Raw genomic sequence first — 18436 nt, 5'->3', positions numbered from 1 at the left:
GCTCAGTGTGCCTTGGTTTTTTTAAAGAACTCCCACTCAGTGGACAATACTAAAGCTCTGTCTACATTATCAAATTTTATGTGATAAAAAAATGTGATGTGCCCATATGTGGACAGGATGATGTCATATCACTACCATATTTGGGCACATCACAAAACTAGTTTGATAGTGTGGACAGAGCTTAAGGTGTCTTCAAGTCGTTCTACTGTAGTCATGTATGCACTATCTGTGGTGAATTCTGACGATTTAATGACACACACTAAAATGCTGCCAACTTCATACAATCGAGACATTGAAGATGTTCTGAGGATATAGATAGCAACCAATTATGGATCTATTTGAGAGGGAAAAAGACCAAAGTTGGATTTAGATATCCAGTAAATACATTTCAAAAAACCTAACTCCCAAAAAGTGGTAAGATAGGTTTTACTGATAGAAATATTGATACATTTTGATTACATTTTTCGGACTGTAATAAAGTTGGCAACACTGTCTGTACAATTTGCATATACAATAGCAACTAAAGCTATAGAAAGGTCTACCAGCTTTGTTCACCATACACGGCGTAAAAACTAAGGCCTGTGCTACGATCCAAAAACGTCAACGCTCGTTGCAACGTTTTCCGTAACACACAGTACTAATCTTACATAGTTTATTTATAAGAATGCATTTTCTTCTCTTTCGTACGTCTAGGCTTTCAAATAAGTTCAGCTTTGAAATTGGTGCATAGATTTCTAAACTACAGTCACATAAAATATCATATAAAACGGTCCATTTGTTCACGCGTCAAATGGTTTTCTGAATATATCTCATAAATATTTATCAGTACTACACATTTTGTAAACATATATTATTATGAAAGAAGTATAAAAGATAATAAATATTCATTGTTATTTTGTAATATTTATGAATAGTAATAAATATTCATTACATTGGTTGATATAATGAATATTAATTACAACAGTACAATATATACAGCTGCTTATTGAATGTAGTAGGTCCATTTAGTGGTCATGAATATTCATTAAAGATACCAATAAGAAAATGAATATTCATTACATTGGTTGATATAATGAATATTAATTACAACAGTACAATATATACAGCTGCTTATTGAATGTAGTAGGTCCATTTAGTGGTCATGAATATTCATTAAAAATACTAATAAGAAAATGAATATTCATTACATTGGTTGATATAATGAATATTAATTACAACAGTACAATATATACAGCTGCTTATTGAATGTAGTAGGTCCATTTAGTGGTCATGAATATTCATTAAAGATACCAATAAGAAAATGAATATTCATTACATTGGTTGATATAATGAATATTAATTACAAAACAGTACAATACATACAGCTGCTTATTGAATGTAGTAGGTCCATTTAGTGGTCATGAATATTCATTAAAGATACCAATAAGAAAATGAATATTCATTACATTGGTTGATATAATGAATATTAATTACAACAGTACAATATATACAGCTGCTTATTAAATGTAGTAGGCCCATTTAGTGGTCATGAATTTTCATTAAAAATACTAATAAGAAAATGAATATTCATTAGTGATTCTCTTCTAAAGAACCTGTAATTACAGTAACACTTCTTTGAAGAGTACTCTTTTAAACAAATCATGAATATTCATTAAATATACAAATAAGGAATAAGAAAATGAATATTCATTAGCGATTCTCTTAAAGAACCTGTAATTACAGTAACACTTCTTTGAAGAGTACTAGTTTCAAACAGATCATGAATATTCATTAAATATACAAATAAGGAATAAGAAAATGAATATTCATTAGTGATTCTTTTCTAAAGAAAACATTCTGTAATGTTTTTAGAAACAAAATTACTTTTATTAGCATATTTAATGAATATTTATGATCTGTTTGAAACCAGTACTCAAAATGTTGAGGAATTCTTTCAAACAGATAAAAACATTGTCTGAAAGTTGAGTTGACAACAAGTTAATATTGCACTCTGTGAATAAACAATAACTCTACTATGAAAACTACGATAGGCCTAGAAAGCTGAAAGCATTGTAATACTTAAATAACAATAAAGAAACTAAATTCTCTTTTACTATAAAGTTAAAACTAAACAATATCATCTTTATAAAAGACAATAGAAAAATGAAGGTGAAAACAATTTCGTCTGGTTTCAATGTTAGCGAGACGAAATTGTTTTGACGTTTATTAGTTATTACAATAAACAAGGGGGTTTATTGTCGTTTGCAACTTAACTTATACCATTGTCCCAAAAATTATCACCCTTAAAGATAATGGAACAGTCAACATTAGCATAAACAGTGTCATAAACTTTAAAACATACATATTGTAACAAGGTAACAGCAGAAATTGTAGTATTTAACATTTTAAATACTGTTATGATTCAGTTCAAATAATCATCAGTAATAACATACAGGATAAGAGGTTACTATGACAATGGTACGATTGTCAGTATTGCACCGATTCATTGCTGACAAGTCAAATATTATCACCATTATTATTTTTTCTCAATCAATTTAATAAACTATTATTTTCGTTCTTTTAAAAAAAATTAGCATCTGAAATAAAGGATAAAAATGGTTATTCAACATATTAGAGTCCATTTGGGAGAGACCATTGTATGTAAAGGTAATTGAAGAATGATGCAATCAAATATTTGATATTAAGAATTAAGTGCAGCATAAGACAAAGTAGAATTGCTCATTAAAACTAAAATGGTAAAACATAGTTTGCCTTTTGTAAAAACAAAGTAAAACAATCATAATTTATTGTTTCATGGATATTTAGTTGCTGTTCATTGGTCAATTAGGTAAATTCCACAGTGCTGATTAGACAAGCAATTCACCAATTAGAACTATCAATTACATAAACACTTCTGATTGGTCAAATGTTTTAGCAGAAATTCACCAATCAGAACTATCAATTACATAAAACACTTCTGATTGATCAAATGTTTTAACAATTCACCAATCAGAACTATCAATTACATAAAACACTTCTGATTGATCAAATGTTTTAACAACAATTCACCAATCAGAACTATCAATTACATAAACACTTCTGATTGGTCGAATGTTTTAGCAGCAATTCACTAATCAGAACTATCAATTACATATAACACTTCTGATTGATCAAATGTTTTAACAACAATTCACCAATCACACTATCAATTACATAAAACACTTCTGATTGATCAAATGTTTTAACAACAATTCACCAATCAGAACTATCAATTACATAAACACTTCTGATTGGTCGAATGTTTTAGCAGCAATTCACTAATCAGAACTATCAATTACATAAACACTTCTAATTGGTCGAATGTTATATAAACAACAATTCACTAATCAGACCTATCAATGACATAAAACACTTCTGATTGATCAAATATTTTAACAACAATTCACCAATCAGAACTATCAATTACATAAACACTTCTGATTGGTCGAATGTTTTAGCAGCAATTCACTAATCAGAACTATCAATTACATAAACACTTCTAATTGGTCGAATGTTATAAACAACAATTCACTAATCAGACCTATCAATGACATAATCACTTCTTATTGGTCGAATGTTTTAACAACAATTCACCAATCAGAACTATCAATTAAATAAAACACTGCTGATTGATCAAATGTTTTAACAACAATTCACCAATCAGAACTATCAATTACATAAACACTTCTGATTGGTCGAATGTTTTAGCAGCAATTCACTAATCAGAACTATCAATTACATAAACACTTCTAATTGGTCGAATGTTATAAACAACAATTCACTAATCAGACCTATCAATGACATAATCACTTCTTATTGGTCGAATGTTTTAACAACAATTCACCAATCAGAACTATCAATTAAATAAAACACTGCTGATTAGTGAAGTACACATATTTAAAACTTGTGATCAAACCTGTTTTGATACAATTAAAGTATAAATAAAATAAATATATATTACTCTATTACTGTACACTTACACAGTAAAAGAGAAAGTTCCACACAGATTGCACACAACATATAAATAAAGATATATATACCACATAACAAATAAACACTATCTGTTGTGAAAAAATATACCATATTACCTAATAAACATTATCCATTGTGAAGAAAAATACCATATTAGCTAATAAACACTACCTGTTGTGAAAAAATATACCACATAACTAATAAACACTAACTGTTGTGTAGTAAAATATCACATTGTAACTAATCTGTTGTAAAAAATAAAATAATGGTTACAGTACAATATGAGTTGATAAAATATTGAGTATTCTAGTTGAGTAACATTTGCACCTTTCCACATGTTTGGTGGGTAAGACAGGAGGTGGGGCATTTCGTTCTCATATGGAGGGTGAGTTCCCTCTTAGGGGTTTCCCTAAACAAATTACGAAAACATAGTTTATCTTGATTTTTTTCCGGTTGTATTTAATCATAGAGATTTTATTAATGATAATTAATATCTCTATGATCTATAATAAAAAATAAAAAATGTGTATTATTCAAATACTGTATAAAATTTTATCTTCACAATTCAGTCATAAATGAACTACAAAATCTATCAGAAATATTGCAAGTGGGTTTTCCAGTAATTCATTCTCTTCATAGAGATACTGTTTTTTTATGGCGTTGCATGACTTGTTGAGCTGGTCCCTGCTGCTTGCGGATATACATGCTGGTCCAAATGTTTGGTATTTAAGTCTTTAATTGCTTGAAGTATTCGTTTAATATGTCCAACTTTACTAATACCAAGATCCTGTACAGAAAATAAACATTATTATGGCAAATTTTCACTTTACATTGCTCACTTTAACATTGTCTACACTATAAAACTTTATATGACAACAAAATGTGATGTCATATCACTACCATATTTGGCACGTCGCACTTTATTTTTGTCAAACTAGTTTGATAGTGTAGACAGAGCTTAAGTGAAACTAAAGTGCGAGTTCTAAAGTGTAGCATCTTTCAAATGTGACATTATTATCATTATTATTCATTTCATCTTCAATTGTGCACACAACCACTGCAGAAAACATAAACTAGTTCACATTGACATACAAAGTAGGCACATTACTAGAATAAAGCTATGTCTACACTATCAAACTTTATGTGTCAAAAAAATGCGATGTGCCCATATATGGACACGATGATGTCATACTACATTTGGGTTATCACTATCATATTTGGGCACATCATACTTTTTTTGTCAAAGTAGTTTGACAGTGTAGAGATGTTAAGAGATGCGTAAATCAGAATTGTAAGGCAAGTTCGTAATTGAATAGTTGTTAAGAAACACATTATACTATACTTACTTTCAGGTCACGGCGTTCCAAGTTCAAAAGCTCCGCTCCTCGAATGTCATGTCGTATAAATGTGTCTTTATACTCTCCAAATGACAGATTACTCAACCAAATGCCGACCTCTTCTACACTCCATTGCTGTATAGCTAAAGCTATTAAAAATAATAATAATAATCATAATAATTAATCATATATATGCATGGTTCTTAAATTTCATACTTCATACAAGTTTGAAATCAATTAAAAGGAATATATTTAACATAATAATGTACATCTTACAGGCTAGCGACGGTGAATGTTTAGACTCCTTATTCCGACTCTTAAATCGTGCCGGCATTCGAAAACGACCTTTTGACCTCTTTGATAATGATCCTGAACTCTGAAAACAAAAATTCAAGAAACAAAATTATCAAATGTTTTGTGCCAAATAATATTGATAATAAAAAAATGCAAGAAATGTAGGCCAATGTTTCAGTGTAGCAATAGAGAGTTGATTTACCTCTTCATCATGACCTTTGACATGAGGTTCAACCATTGAGATATGTCGAAGTTCATTGTCTACACAGCTTAATGACTTGTACACATTGGAAATGTTTTCTTCTTGTAATTGCTGTAATAAATAAGAAATTAACAAGTAAAGAAATTACATTATATATTTCAATTTAATCATATTTCATATAGACAATGAATGAGAACAACTCTATGATACAAATGATGTCACTATTAGGGAGATTTTGATGACTGACGACCTATGACCTACACATTGATGGAATAGGAAGGGTAGAGTGAGAAAGCACATCTCAAGTTTCATGCATTGGTTATCACAAATCAAAAGCTTGTTGCTAGTTTGACCAAAAAAATGTAATGTGCCCAAATACCGTAGTGACATGCCTAATTATGGTAGTGATAAATGACATCATCATGTCCATATATGGGCACATCACATTATTTTATCACGTAAAATTTGATAGTGTAGACAGAGATACGACCTCAAATAGGTATACATAACAATGTAAATATTTACCAATGAGTAGGCCTTTCTAGCCAAGAAAATACTGGTTTCATTATGCAGTAGTTTAATGCTATTGACAAGGTCCATGACACTCCTACGGTTTGGTCCCTGTAAGTAAACACAACGGTAAGTTAGAAAGACTGTTACAAACGGCCTAGAAGCAGCACATTGGTTACACTATTAAAAAAACTTGGTCTGTACTCTTTCTCAACATATGTGACACTGTATTATAGAATATGCCTGACACTGTATTATAGAATATGCATGACACAGCCTGACACTGTATTATAGAATATGCCTATAGTACTGGAAACATATGTGGATGAACTGACGTATAAAAAACAAAAACTCCTTTCATTTAGTCTTTCTTGCATTTCTAGAATTTAGTTGACAGTTGATAATTATTCCTTATGCTCTGTCTACACTATCAAACTTTATGTGACAAAAAGATGTGATGTGCTCATACATGGACATGATGATGTCATAACACTACCATATTTGGGCATGTCACACTTTTCCTGTCAAACTAGTTTGATAGTGTAGACATAGCTTTAGCAGGATTGTCCGTCATGTGCACCAGCATTGCCTGACTTAATTTACTTTGTACTTACTTCTAGCAGTTTGCCTGCTGGGTACAACTTGTCCAGCTCTGATGAGGACGAGTTTACAAAACCCATTAGTTCAGTATCAATACTGGAGTGACTCATACAAAGAACTTGAACACTAAAGAAAAATGGTTTCAGAATTAATGGTATTACAAGTGTGTTTTAATGTTTAAAAAAGAACTACTTTAGAAAAATGACTTTTAGACAACCAGCTAAAGTTTAATTTTTAAAGTTCACTTATTTCTATAGAATGCTATATAGGCCAATATAAATATTTATTACATTTTAAATTTTGTGCAATTGGGAGGTTTTAGAGGTGTTTACCAGCTGTTGGTCCTATCCTTCATTGTTTATTCTGTATGTGCATTTTAGTGAGAAATTCAATAAATTAAAAAAATAAATAGACCCCAAGAAAAGTCTGGTCGGAGAGAGATATTCAAAAGTCTGGTTTTGGGAAAGTTGTTGGTTTTCAGAGTCTGGAATTGGAAGAGTTGACTGTATCATAATTATCACTTTTAACCAATACCAACATTGTGATTATCCCATTAACATCATTCCGAAAATATATCTGGTTTTCTGGAAAGTCAGGTATTCAGAATATGTTTTTAATGGTAAAAAGAAATTTGGGACCGTTTGGACCGACAAAAGTCTGATATTGAGAGAGTTTCTGGTTTTCAGAGAGTCTTGTATTGGGAGAGTTGACTGTACTAACCTTCGTATAAGTCCAGCTGACATTTCACAAAATTGCTTCACATTTCCAAGTTCAAAATCTTGTAGTTGTTGTTCTAGTCTTTGCTTGTCAGTCCACGACTTTAATGTGCTCTCAAACACCTACAAACAAGATTGAAGATCATTTCATAACCTACTATAATGCAAAATTAGATGTACAACACATCTTATAGCGACCCTTCTAAAGCTCTGTCTACACTATCAAACTTTATGTGACAAAAAATGTGATGTGCCCATATATGGACATGATGATGTCATATCACTACCATATTTAAGCATATCACTACCATATTTAAGCATATCACTACCATATTTGGACACATCAGTATTGTTCCTGTGGACTAAATACCAATTGTTGATAGAGCCTTTAAGCTCTGTCTTCACTATCAAACTAGTTTGACAAAAAAGTGTGATGTGCCCATGGTAGTGTTGTGACATCATCATGTCCATATATGGGCACATCAAATTTTTTGTCGCATAAAGTTTGATAGTGTAGACAGAGGTTTAGAAGGGTCGCTATAAGATGTGTTGTGACATCATCATGTCCATATATGAACACATCACATTTTTGTCACATAAAGTTTGATAGTGTAGACAGAGCTTTACTCAGTGGCTGATCATTAGGGACCCTCAGAGGTTCACAAGACAAACATATACACAAGATGCTCTACATAAACAAAGTCTTATTACAAGTCTTTGGGAGTGGAGTAATTTGGTCCTTAGAAAAAATCCTGACATGTGACGGGACCTGAACCCAGGACCCTTGGACATGTAGACAAGCATCATAACCACCAAGCCACAACTCCACTCCAGTAAAGAAGGATCAATGTAATATAATGAGTTGGTTGAAGTGGAGAGCTGAAAAGTTGTAGAAGCTTGGAGACAGCACTTTTGGTTATAAAACTCTAACATTGTATATGAGAGCATCAAGCCTTTTACTAAACCTTATCTCTAACTAACATGTGTGCTTTATTCTTATGAATTATCTTTAGCATTTTTTTTTGCCGGTTCAGGTGGCACATGTGATACATATGTGACAGTGTATTTTAGAATATGCCTAAGACACTGTATTATAGAACATGAAATGAATACTTTTACTAACCTTATCTCTGACTAACATATGTGCTCTATTCTTATGAATTATCTTCATATAGCCTGGACTTTGCATCCACGCTTCACCGTCAACTTGAACCGGAACAGGCTCATCTCCGAGTATCGTCACCTTCACAACGCGGCATTGAGCGATGCGATGATGTTGCAAGGTGATTAGCTTTGACACGGCCATCTGCATTCCGCCGAAGACGGCGACAACTTCCAAGATGCGGTCATCGAATGAAGGTGCAGCAAATGTCTAGAAAACGATCAAAGAAACAACTTAATTTTTATTTGACATTGCAATAATGCTGTGAGTTTATTGTACACATTCAAAGTAACATTTATTTTCTTCAAATTAAAACAGTATACAAAATGGTGTAAAGAAAGGTAATATGATTGAAGAAGGCATGTTCAAAAAAGCTAGGCATGTTCAAAAGCACATAGCATGCAGCCACATAAACCTGTATCTGTGGTAATTAAAAATTAAATTTTTTTTTTGTAAAATAAACAAATTTGAAAATTATATAAAAAATTAGCATAACTCGATTAAGTCTTACCTCGTCTTCTTTGCTGCCTCCCCAAAAGTTGGCCCCACCCATATAACTGGGTATGTTGAGTACAACAATACCCTGAAGACTTGGTAATGAGATCCTATATCCGTCGCATTCCAGTTGAACCTTTTGTTCCAGATTACGATACGTACGATGAAGTAGTTCTTTACCACCTAACATACCATACCACATTATATTTTTTGTTCTGCTCCTGAAAAGTAAATCAAATCAATATTTATTGTCTTCAAAAACAAAAGAAAATTGTCTTTTAATACAAAAAAACACTACCGACAAATGGTTAAAACAAAGAAAAATAAGTAAAAACGGAAACAATAATTGGTAATATAGGGTTTGCACTACACTGTATATGTAAATTTTCATTAGGCCTACGGTAAATAAATACATATCCTCGGGTCTAATCCCACTTCAGGTCTAATCCCACCCCTTACTTCATGTCTGATTTCACAAACAGACATATCCCCGGTATAGTCCCAGTATTGACTTTTGGTCTGAATGTAGACCTCTCTCTAGCCAGTTCAGATGAGTTTTTACAAGAAATGTTTAACAATCATGTTTTTTCCTGAATCAGGGTATTATACCAGACAATTATTCTTACGTACTTGCACTTTTCTGGATGCTCTTCCCTCCTAGTATGGAAGTCAAGAGCAATCTTCGCATCAAGTCCAATACCAAAATAGTTATTCATCACACATTTCTCAGTATACCCAATTCTACAAAAACAGTTTAAGATACATAATTATTCTACTTAGCAAATATCAGTCAAAGGCAGATCCAGGAGTTGGGTGTAGCAGAATTCCGAACATTTTGAAAATTACAAAAATAGGACATTATGTTTAGCACTTTACAATTGTTATGCCTTGTTGCTCTTCGATTTGATGGAACCGAACTCGTGCCGGAACACATGTGAAAGATGCAGTCTCAAAGACTTTCCAACAACAGTGGAACCTCACCATTCATAATATGTGGACACTCCTATTTGGAGGACAACTCTATCAAAGAGGTTTCCCCTCCCTTAATAAGGGTTTACTGTATATTAGTTTTGGCAGTTTAAAGTGTATGCCTTGTTTTAGTAGCGGTGTACAGGTACTCAGGCAGAGCATGTGTTACACATAAAAACATGCTCACATCATAGTCAATTATTATAACAACAAAATGAAGCATTCAAATAACATACACAAATATTTAATTAGAAACAAAATAAATGTTAAACATTCAATTTTTGAACATTTGTAAGAAAAACAAGCATTGTTTTCATACACAAACTGACACGTCCAGATTGTCTGTAATTTGGAAACAAAGATTAGGTATTAAGCTCTGTCTACACTATCAAACTAGTTTGACAAAAAAAAAAGTGTGATGTGCCCAAATAATATTGTAGTGATATGCCTAAATACGGTAGTGATATGACATCACCGTACCCATATGGGAACATCACATTTTTTCGTCACATAAAGTTTGATAGTGTGGACAGAGCTTTAGGCTTGACAACAGACATACTGTACTGTAGATGGTGTTTGACAATATGCATGTGGTGGGGGAGGGGGCGGGGGGATTGTTATGTAGGCCTACTGGAATATATATTCAGTGGCCTTCTACAATGATTAAACACTGTATACACACTACATTCAACATTGACCCCTTGTTTGACACTTTTCAACAAACATACTAAATTAAACATAGCATTCCATAAGATACATTCACATATAGTGCAAACACATTATTATGTTGTCCAGTCACTGAGGGGGGTCCCTGAGCATGTAAATTAATTTGTATGTGTCGTAAGCCCACGTGATGCTTGTCAAATTCACTGTGTTGAATGGGCGTTCTGTAGGGGATGTTGGGGGGTGGCAGCTTAGTGAGGCATGCAACATCAATGAAGAATAAATTGAGTAAAATTAAATATGAAATGAATCAGACACAAAAAACAAAAATTAATGGGTAAGAGGCAGGTGTAGCGGCGATGGTGGCACAAACCTGTCTTCTAATTTCTGTGCAGGAAGGGGAAAAAGTCCAAGGGCGGCATTACGCAAACCAAACCTAAAGATGTAAGAATGGAAGAAAAAAAAAAGAAAATATACAAAAGAATGAAAATGGTAAACAAAGATGGGAATCAAATTGAAAAGAATAAACATGATGGAAAAGGTGTGATAATAATAATAATAATAATAATAACAAAAATGATCAAATTACTATGATAAAATTTGATATTAGGTGCAAAAAAATATTTTAAAATAAATTACATATTGACTGTAAGTTACAAAAGTTTTTGCCAGAGTGCCATGGGACGTAGTTGAGCGGAGCGGATTCCAGAAAAGGAGCGCTCTTTCACCTACCCCTGGATCTGCTACTGAAAAGCCTCGAATTCTATTTTTAGAAACAAATGGTGGCGCTTTTGATAGCAGTCAACATGTTATGGTGAAAGTTTCATTCTCACTTGGACGCAACGCAATAATGTAAGCCTGCTTATTGATGATGGATCAGCAGAAACCAAGCGATTGGTCAACAATTGCGTCTACGTTGTTGAATTGCGTCCAAGTGGAAAACAAGTTTCTTCAATCAGTGGTAGGCACATACCAAACCACCACGTATCAACAAGCTGCAAGGTCCAAACCTAACCTAAAGCTCTGTCCACACTATCAAACTAGTTTGAAAAAAAAAGTGTGATGTGCTCAAATATGGTAGTGATATGCCCAAATATGGTAGTGATATGACATCATCATGTCCATATATGGGCATATCACATATTTTTTTCACATAAAGTTTGATAGTGTCGACAGAGCTTAATGTGGTATTCATAAGGTGTCTGGTACTAACATCTGCCTGTATCTATATCTGTATCTCTCAAATTGGTAGAAATTAGCTATTTCAATTGTGTCTAAACTGACCTAGACTGTTTATTTCGTTAATACTTACACAGACTCAAGGTTTTTATCCATAAGAGGAGATACAGCAGCACACAGAGCATCCGCGTTTGCTAACAACACTTTGCTTACGAGTCCACCGCATAAAGCATTACCCCCAACGCCTGCACAACAAAAAAAAGAGTTTATTTGGATATTAATAATATCATTTCATCATCTATTATTAAATCAAAGATATATTGTCTCCTGAAAAAATAATTATTTTAAATTCTTGTTGTTGAATATGCTAATTTTAATGTCACATAATAGTTATTCACTTGACCAAAAATGGGATCAAACAAAAACTTTTACCCGAAAAAATTGTAATTTAAAGTAAAAAATGGTTTTGGTTGGCAATTTATTTTGTTCTTTTTATATTATTTTTTTTATATTAATCTTTATTTTTCATGTTTTGGGGGACATTACATCTTTAACATATATTTTTATTGATTTTATTTATCTAATTTCTGGCAAAAAGTTGGTTAACGCAGAACAATACAAAAACCATAAAAACAAAGAAAGGAACTACAACTAGATATTTCCAAAAATTAAAGTTATTTACAAAATAACTATTGATTTACGATTCATGACAGCAATTTACTTGTGCGCGCTGTTTAAGTTCCTAATAATTAGGTTTTTCGATCCAATAATGATTTACACGGATATCTATTTCTTGCTAAATTTATAACCTGTGTCAATTCTGGTTATCTAAGACGGTGTTCATCATTTATTGTTAATCAAACATTGACTTACTTTTACTAAGCACCGGATTACTTCTGCCTAGCGTGGGCGTAAATAGTGTGTCTAACCCTGTAAGAGATAAAGATAGATAAATCAAATAAAATAGAAAACAATCAAACTTAAAGCCCCATTCCCTACGTTTTTTAGATCTAATTTAAGATCACAAACTATATTTAATGTAAAAATAATACTATATGGTCCTATTGCGATAACTTTTTTGGTCTTTAAACGGTTAAAAATGTGAAAAATAAGTCGATTCTAATAATTATAGCGGCCCGCTATAAATCCCAAAATGCATTGCGCGCGGATTGATATTTTTGTTTTTCACCTGTAATTCGCCCACTTTTCGATCGATCGTGAGGCCAAAACAAATGGAAGACTCCTAACTTTTCAGCGAAAATACCGGGTTTTCCCCAATTTGTATCAACGGAGTCTGGCAAAAATAGAAAGACAATTAATGCAGCAACTATAAAACGTCAGGCTAGGTATATAGCTCGCGTACGATGTTCGTACGTTACCGATGTTTACCAGCTAGGCCTACAAAACTAAGCCTAGCTAGGCTAGGCCTAAGACCGTCCACGAGAGGTCGATCGCCGCGAGCTACTTAGGTAGTGCATTGTTTCTCACTTTTTATCATAATTTACCATAAAACGTACATTTAAGACAAGGAATGACATGGTTTAATGTTTTTAAAGTGATATATATGTATTATTTTCCAAAAAACGTCCAAAATTGCAGGGAAGGGGTCTTTAATATAATACTTAGGAGGGTGGTCACATCCCACTGATAAGCAAGTGTGTTAGTGTACACTTGGGTAGATGTAACTCCTACCAGTGAAACAAACTTGCACTTGCTAAAGCACAAGTCCGGTGCTAAGCACAAGTCCGGTGCTAAGCACAAGCCCGCTGCTAAGCACAAGCCCGCTGCTAGGCACAAGCCCGCTGCTAGGCACAAGCCCGCTGCTAGGCACAAGCCCGGTGCTAGGCACAAGCCCGGTGCTAGGCACAAGCCCGGTGCTAGGCACAAGCCCGGTGCTAGGCACAAGCCCGGTGCTAGGCACAAGCCCGGTGCTAGGCACAAGCCCGGTGCTAGGCACAAGCCCGGTGCTAGGCACAAGCCCGGTGCTAGGCACAAGCCCGGTGCTAGGCACAAGCCCGGTGCTAGGCACAAGCCCGGTGCTAGGCACAAGCCCGGTGCTAGGCACAAGCCCGGTGCTAGGCACAAGCCCGGTGCTAGGCACAAGCCCGGTGCTAGGCACAAGCCCGGTGCTAGGCACAAGCCCGGTGCTAGGCACAAGCCCGGTGCTAGGCACAAGCCCGGTGCTAGGCACAAGCCCGGTGCTAGGCACAAGCCCGGTGCTAGGCACAAGCCCGGTGCTAGGCACAAGCCCGGTGCTAGGCACAAGCCCGGTGCTAGGCACAAGCCCGGTGCTAGGCACAAGCCCGGTGCTAAGCACAAGCCCGGTGCTAGGCACAAGCCCGGTGCTAGGCACAAGCCCGGTGCTAGGCACAAGCCCGGTGCTAGGCACAAGCCCGGTGCTAGGCACAAGCCCGGTGCTAGGCACAAGCCCGGTGCTAAGCACAAGCCCGGTGCTAAGCACAAGCCCGGTGCTAGGCACAAGCCCGGTGCTAGGCACAAGCCCGGTGCTAGGCACAAGCCCGGTGTTAGGCACAAGCCCGGTGCTAAGCACAAGCCCGGTGCTAGGCACAAGCCCGGTGCTAAGCACAAGCCCGGTGCTAGGCACAAGCCCGGTGCTAAGCACAAGCCCGGTGCTAAGCACAAGCCCGGTGCTAATCACAAGCCCGGTGCTAGGCACAAGCCCGGTGCTAAGCACAAGCCCGGTGCTAAGCACAAGCCCGCTGCTAAGCACAAGCCCGCTGCTAAGCACAAGCCCGGTGCTAGGCACAAGCCCGGTGCTAAGCACAAGCCCGGTGCTAGGCACAAGCCCGGTGCTAAGCACAAGCCCGGTGCTAGGCACAAGTCATAACTGAATACAAATAAAATAAATATAAAATAATAATACAAAAAAGGTAATGTATACAATACAAAATAAATATCCATTATAAAATCAATAAAAAAAAAACAAGACTTTTATGGAGAATAATATTATATACATCACTGCTGATAATCACGTGGAATTGGAAGGAGTTCAATGAAACACAAAAAGTGCATGTTGTTGTGAAATTATTTAACAAGGTGACACAATTGAATTATTTAATGACAATATTTAGTAAGTTTACATACTACAATATTATCATGATTACATACATAAAACCTATTCATATAGTTATTCATATTGACATCACGGTAAGTATGAAACAGAGTCTACAAAACAACAAAAGGGCAAATATTGATATGTATAATACTACAAACTGTGGGTTCTCTAATGCATTTGACATATACCATTGATTGTGTATAATGTATGTATAAAATCATAATACTCATAAATAATGCTATTAAAGGGAGAGGTATATGTAATGGTTATCGCACATTGAACCACAAAGTATGTTTTACGCCGGTTATTATAGTATTAAAAGTCATTATTGTAACCAAATACTCTGTATAATAATTATCGGTGAAACTAGAGCTCTGTCTACACTCTCAAACTAGTTTTACAAAAAAAGTATGATATGCCCAAATATGGTAATGATGTGACATCATCATGTCCATATATGGGAACATCACATTTTTTTTATTTAAACATAAAGTTTAATAGTGTAGACAGAGCTTTAGAAGCAACTGAGCATTTATAATGCCCATGTTTAAAAAGAGGTCAGAGTTCAAACTTCTAAATTCTAGAACTGAGTGATGTGAAGGAAAGCAATCACAAAATTGATTAATTGATTATTAAATTGATAATTTTATAAATCTGTTTTTGTAGTTAGTGTGTAATCAACATGTTGTTTATAAACAGATAAGACTTTGTGAATCGTATGCAGATGACCTTTGACCTTTACAAAGCGTGCAGAGGGCTGGCAATTCCGGTAATGGGCAGCTTACATCTCGTAACATTTCAGTTTCTTGCTCTTCCTTCTTTCGCGCCGTTCAGGTGGTGAAAATAAATAATGTGTTATATTACAGTAAGTTTATTATTAGTAAAATGTAATCATCATTTATTTTTAGGTACACTTCCATAAACTACATTTATTTCTTTAAAAAGATTATATAAAATTAATGAAATAGAACTAAAATAAACACTTATAAATTTGACAGAATCAAACAGCAGACACACATAGCATGATTGGAATAATAACAAGAAAATTGCGACACAAACGACAGAAGAAGGTCAGAATAATGATATACGATCATGCTACATGTAGGCCGACAGGTTTACACTGTGGCTGGAGTATAGCGACTAATCAAATATAACACAAGCAGGTGATGACAGCCAATCAGAGAAGGATATACAGACATGTGACAACTACAAAAGGATTCTATTGTATCTGTTGTTATTATGGGATGCTAGGCTTGTGTGATAACATCAAACTTGCCTGGTAGAAGTGATAGACTTTCAGTGCTTCCATAGCGATGGGCAATGTTTACTGGCGCTGTTGATGTGGTAGCGTACGTGCTACCCTGACTAACGCGTCTCATCGCGCTAGACACTGGAGACTTTGCGTAATCTCTTCCTGCGAAACAATAGGCTTTACTTAAGAACAAATTATTAGTAATACAATAGTTATTAATAGTAGTAACAGTATTGCAGTATCTCCAAATGTACATTAACGTAATGGTAATACAGTGTCCATCCTGCTTATACACTAAAACAAACTGATTCAATTAAAATGATCTTTATATAAAACTTAAAACTAACAAAATATGACGCAGATGCAGATGGAATGTTGCCTAGCAACATACACACAGCATCACATACAGTTGAACCTCCTCTCGTAAGCGGCCACCCTCAGGACCGAGAAAAGTGGCTGCTTACGGGAGGTGACCGCTCAACTGTATTTAGAAAGAATAATTCAAGACCTTTTTTACGTTCTCTTGATTTTGCTGAAGTAAAAACCGAAAAGGGTTTTACGTCCGTTTCTAACTTGTTTGATTCGTCGCCTTTTTCAGTGCTTTCGTCGTCCTTCTCCTTGATATCCTCGTAATGTGTTGCTGACGTTGAGGGCATCATTCCATGCACCCTCCGCGATCGCTCTTCATGCACTTTGGTCTGTTCGTTTTGCTCGTCAACAGCTAATTTAAAAGAAATTAATAATAAAATACTAGCCTGTCTTTGTTGATAATATTTTATTTAAAAGTGTGTTAACAATGGTATTGCCTCTTTACCTACATTTACATTGTGGCAACTGAACTTATTGAAAAATTCAAAAACCATATGTATGCTAAAGAAATTATAAAGTAGATTTATACAGATGAACTTAGATACAGGACAGGACGTCTGAACGTTGAAAAAATTCATTATAAAAACATATTTTTGATAAACAGATGAATTTATTACTTACTTGCAAGGTGAAATCCCTGCATTTACATTTGTACAAATAAATATACCAACAAATCTAAAACCCAGATGTCAAAACATCTGAAAATTTGCTTCGGAAACAAAATCAGATGACAAATAAGATTTTTTTCGAAAGTAATGGTAAAATCCCAGATTTTGTTTACCTTTTTCTGTTTGTTCTATAATTTGTCTAACAGCTTTCTTAAGGCTATTTGCCCTGGACATCAAAGCATCTCGTGGTTTAAACACCTTTGTCGCTGGGCCTTGCATTTTTTCCACTCGGTCGTTGACCTCTGATACTTCCGTCGTATCTCCTTCGTGAGTGGGAGGTATTACAGGAACTGGCATTCCAGGGGGTATTGGTGTTGCCTGGGCTTCTTCGTTCAACGTTTGAAGTAATGAGTTCAGTTTTTCATTTAAAATAGCACACTAGCAAGTCAATGAAAATTATAATAAACAGTATTATATTATTTTGAAAGCACATATTATCTTTAAAACAGATATTTTTATTTTTTAGCCAGTTTTTATTGCACATTTTAACTAATTATTGGAACCAGTAAAATAAAAATATTGTTTATAGTATTTTTGATGTTCTTATATGCTGCTTTTAAAATATTGTATTTCTGTAGTATTTCATGTCTGTTTTTAAATATTGTTTTAAAATAATACATCTCAAGTATGCTTAAATATTTTTATATAGTAATAATTTTGTTAATATGCATTTTGGAATTTAATGTTGAAAATGTACTCATATTATTTCCATTTTAAATTGGCAAATAAAATTGAATCTTGAATTATTTTAAAACAGAATAACGTCATAACAGAAGTTCACAAGAAGTTCCAGCTCAATTTAGCAAACAAGACTTAATATAGCAAGAAAGATAGTAAAGCCAATGAAGAAGTTTTTAATTGTTCTATATTCATGTACCTAGCTGTATGCTGGCAATAGACACACAGTAGCCATGTATATATGTGAGTTGACCAATCATAAGTGTTTTGATGCTC

General features: G+C 34.5%; 1 protein-coding gene across 3 annotated transcripts in view; it reads right to left on the bottom strand.

Moving 5' to 3' along the window:
* Positions 1 to 3718: 3718 nt before the first annotated feature.
* The window catches only part of LOC140048512 (diacylglycerol kinase delta-like), a 61754-nt gene continuing 47036 nt past the window's right edge, over positions 3719 to 18436 (bottom strand). For 2 of the 3 annotated variants that reach the window (XM_072093246.1, XM_072093248.1), the window contains exons 14-28: positions 17596 to 17860; positions 16954 to 17166; positions 12991 to 13047; positions 12251 to 12362; positions 11312 to 11374; positions 9937 to 10047; positions 9323 to 9527; positions 8773 to 9021; positions 7654 to 7772; positions 6948 to 7059; positions 6349 to 6444; positions 5824 to 5934; positions 5604 to 5703; positions 5337 to 5476; positions 3719 to 4777 (exon numbers count right to left, since the gene is read on the bottom strand). In XM_072093246.1, the coding sequence (XP_071949347.1) occupies positions 4643 to 4777; positions 5337 to 5476; positions 5604 to 5703; positions 5824 to 5934; positions 6349 to 6444; positions 6948 to 7059; positions 7654 to 7772; positions 8773 to 9021; positions 9323 to 9527; positions 9937 to 10047; positions 11312 to 11374; positions 12251 to 12362; positions 12991 to 13047; positions 16954 to 17166; positions 17596 to 17860 (2088 nt within the window). In that variant the 3' untranslated portion in view covers positions 3719 to 4642. The remainder of the gene's footprint in view (positions 4778 to 5336; positions 5477 to 5603; positions 5704 to 5823; positions 5935 to 6348; positions 6445 to 6947; positions 7060 to 7653; positions 7773 to 8772; positions 9022 to 9322; positions 9528 to 9936; positions 10048 to 11311; positions 11375 to 12250; positions 12363 to 12990; positions 13048 to 16953; positions 17167 to 17595; positions 17861 to 18436) is intronic. The other variant, XM_072093247.1, reaches the window with a different exon arrangement.

Source organism: Antedon mediterranea, chromosome 5, assembly GCF_964355755.1.
Source record: "Antedon mediterranea chromosome 5, ecAntMedi1.1, whole genome shotgun sequence".
Classification (NCBI taxonomy): Eukaryota; Metazoa; Echinodermata; class Crinoidea; order Comatulida; family Antedonidae; genus Antedon; species Antedon mediterranea.
Note: the sequence above shows the minus strand (reverse complement) of the source record. Positions and strands in the feature narration are given on the sequence as shown.